At 38.8% G+C, this 2,730-nt stretch overlaps 1 protein-coding gene across 3 annotated transcripts in view; it reads left to right on the top strand.

Annotated features, from left to right (window-relative positions):
• GPBP1 (GC-rich promoter binding protein 1) overlaps positions 1-2,730 on the top strand; it is a 14,694-nt gene that overhangs the window by 1,981 nt on the left and 9,983 nt on the right. For 2 of the 3 annotated variants that reach the window (XM_008942900.1, XM_008942902.1), the window contains exons 2-4: positions 1,107-1,264; positions 1,749-1,960; positions 2,580-2,646. In XM_008942900.1, coding sequence (XP_008941148.1) covers positions 1,107-1,264; positions 1,749-1,960; positions 2,580-2,646 — 437 coding nt within the window. The remainder of the gene's footprint in view (positions 1-1,106; positions 1,265-1,748; positions 1,961-2,579; positions 2,647-2,730) is intronic. The other variant, XM_008942901.1, reaches the window with a different exon arrangement.

Here is a 2,730-nt window from a genome sequence, read left to right as displayed (position 1 = left end):
CCCCCCCCCCCCCCGTACTCACCTTGATATGTAGAGTACTTTAAGTACTGATGTAGTTTGATTAGACATCAGTGGATAATTATTGTTGAAATACAGTTGAGGCTTTCATTTTCAGACATCCAGCGTTACTGCTGTACTCTTCTTCCTGAATGTTACCCGGCCTGGAGAGGGAGCGAGCTTCACGCAGCAAAGTTTGTATTATGGGTGCAGTTAAATTCTTACTGCCTGGAGTCTTTAAGCTCAGTTTGCTGACACAGTACATCTCCACGCAGCTGCACATTTATGCTTCTCACAGCCTCGGGACATGTTGGATCTCTTGTATGTGCCCAGTACAGGGGACACACGTATACACAGCAGGTCTGTTGGGAGGGAGTGGGGCTTTGCCTCATCTGCATCAGTAAGGCTAAACACTGTTGCAGAATTAAAATATTTTCTGGAGTTTTTAAGATGTAAATAGTGTTAAAATAGTAAAGCCAGAAAGAATTAATGTGGAAGACAGTTGCTATAAGAAGACATAATCTTTTTTGATTTAGTCACCTTAGGTAGGTGTTCTAGTCAGGTTGTATTTTGATTTCTGAGTGGTATTCTTAATATAAGTTTTAGTTTATAAAGTACTTCCTACAAACATTTTAAAGATTTATTTCTTCAGAAATTCTGTGAGCCTACTTATAAACTGGTAATTCGAAGTATATTTGAGAATCTGTACACTATTGATTCTAGGTTTTATTTGTGTTTCATAACTAGTTGCACTTACATTACTAAGTTATATGACAAAACTAAATTGGAACTTTTTTGGGTTTGGCTGCCTCTGGTGAGGGCAACTCCTTGCTTTCTATAGCACGTACATGTGGGGGTCTCATAACCAGAATTAAGATTCCAGGCTTCTGCATTCCAAACTGTGATCTGTTGTCCTTTCTTACCTTTTTTTTTTTTTTAACATTTTCTCTGCTGCTACATATGCCACTTGTGCTTTGTTCTGCTGCCAGAACAAAACAAGACACTTGGGGTTTTTACCATGTATCACAGGCACGGCCCTCAACACTGTTCAGTATCCTGGAGCAGAAGATTCATCTTCCTGATGATAATTCACTTTTGTTATTAATCAGATGTGTCTGGTCTACCACTTGTGCTCCTTTACAGTCATCACTGGACTCTGCGAAACATCCTGAAAATTTTTTGTGGGCAGGGAGTTATTATGAAGCTAATCGCAGAAGACACAACTCTTCAGATGGGCTTGGTCCTAGCAATCGACAGCCTAATGGAGGTATAATTTAGCTTTCATGAAACATTTTGAATAAGTTTACATCATTGCTTCGTGGCACTCTAGCTAGAAAAAAAATCTGATCGTCATAGCTCTGCTGTGGCAAATTCTTATTCTGTAGTAAATAGAGGTAATGCAAAGACAGGTCTTCCGGGAGAGGATGATGACTAAAGGCTGGTTAAAGTGTGATTCCACGTGTATTTCTCTCAAGAAGAATGAGTGTTGAGATAATATTTTAACCACCAGCGTATAAATGAGCAGACAGAAAAGGAAGTTAACTTGTGTTCATGTCAGACTACTGTCCTCTTTCTCTAGTGCTGTTTTGTAAGATTCTTCCTTTCTGCTTCTGTGAATGAAAAATTAAGTTTACTGTTCTATCATGTCACAGAGTGTAGAGCTGCTGACTTAACTTCTCTAACAACTGTGCAAAAGTAGAATATTGTTTTAAAATCGTTTGTAATTACATTTCTTTAAAACTTAATGTAAGGGCATTCTTGGAGAAAAGAGAACACTGGCTGGCGTTGCCAAGGCAGAAGTGGTACAGAAGATCTCGGCCACCCTGGGGGCTGCCACAGGGGAGGTTTCCGCCTGTGTGCCAGCACCTACCGCTGCGGAAGGGGACAGGGGCTGCATGAAAACAATGGACCTGAGAAAATGAGAGACAAAGAAGAACCCAGACAGTTTGAGGCTGAGGATTTTGTAAGTTATTAAAATTAAAATTATAATAAACAAAGTTTCATTGTTTTTGCGAGTGCCATTTTGTCCATTACAAGCTACTTCATGGCCTATCACCAGTTTCATGTCATCATAGGGATCACCCTTCCTATAGGTGGGTGGGTGTTTGTTGTTCATTTGTCCACTAACTTGTTTCTCATTTTATATCCATTTTTTATCATTATAGGTTTGTTACAGTCACTTAAGGGTTTAAGTGAAACTACAGTTCTGTTTCAGTTTACTGTGTATGTACTAAATTCTACACAGTTACCTTATGGGAAATCAGAAGTGCTAACAAAGCAATCTTTCTTCCAGTGGTTGTTTGAGATCCCGTGCTTCAACCTAGAACTGTAGGGTGTAAGAGGAGGGATGAGCTTAGGAATCATGCATTGCTGTTTTTTGCTTTTTGTGGACAGTTAATGTAATGGTACTGACTGCTGCCTGAGGTGTTTTTTTTTTTTTTTTAAAAACAGAAACAAGTGATCATTGACCTATTTAGGTCACTGGGGGAAGTCATAATGCTGATGTTACTGTGATTCACTGTTTCTAGATCAAGTCATCTTTCAAGACTTATCTTTTTGATAATGATAAAATTTCCTTTCAGCCATCTTTGAACCCTGAATATGAGAGGGAGGCCAACCAGAATAAATCTTCAGCTGGAGGTGTGTGGGGTGAGTATTTTTTATGTTCCTAGATGTAAAAATGTAGCAGAGATCTCAGGTTGTTTTATCTGAAATGTAAATTTTTTTTTTTTT

Source organism: Merops nubicus, unplaced genomic scaffold (assembly GCF_000691845.1).
Source record: "Merops nubicus isolate BGI_N331 unplaced genomic scaffold, ASM69184v1 scaffold876, whole genome shotgun sequence".
Lineage (NCBI taxonomy): Eukaryota > Metazoa > Chordata > Aves > Coraciiformes > Meropidae > Merops > Merops nubicus.
This window is presented reverse-complemented; position numbering and strand designations above follow the sequence as displayed.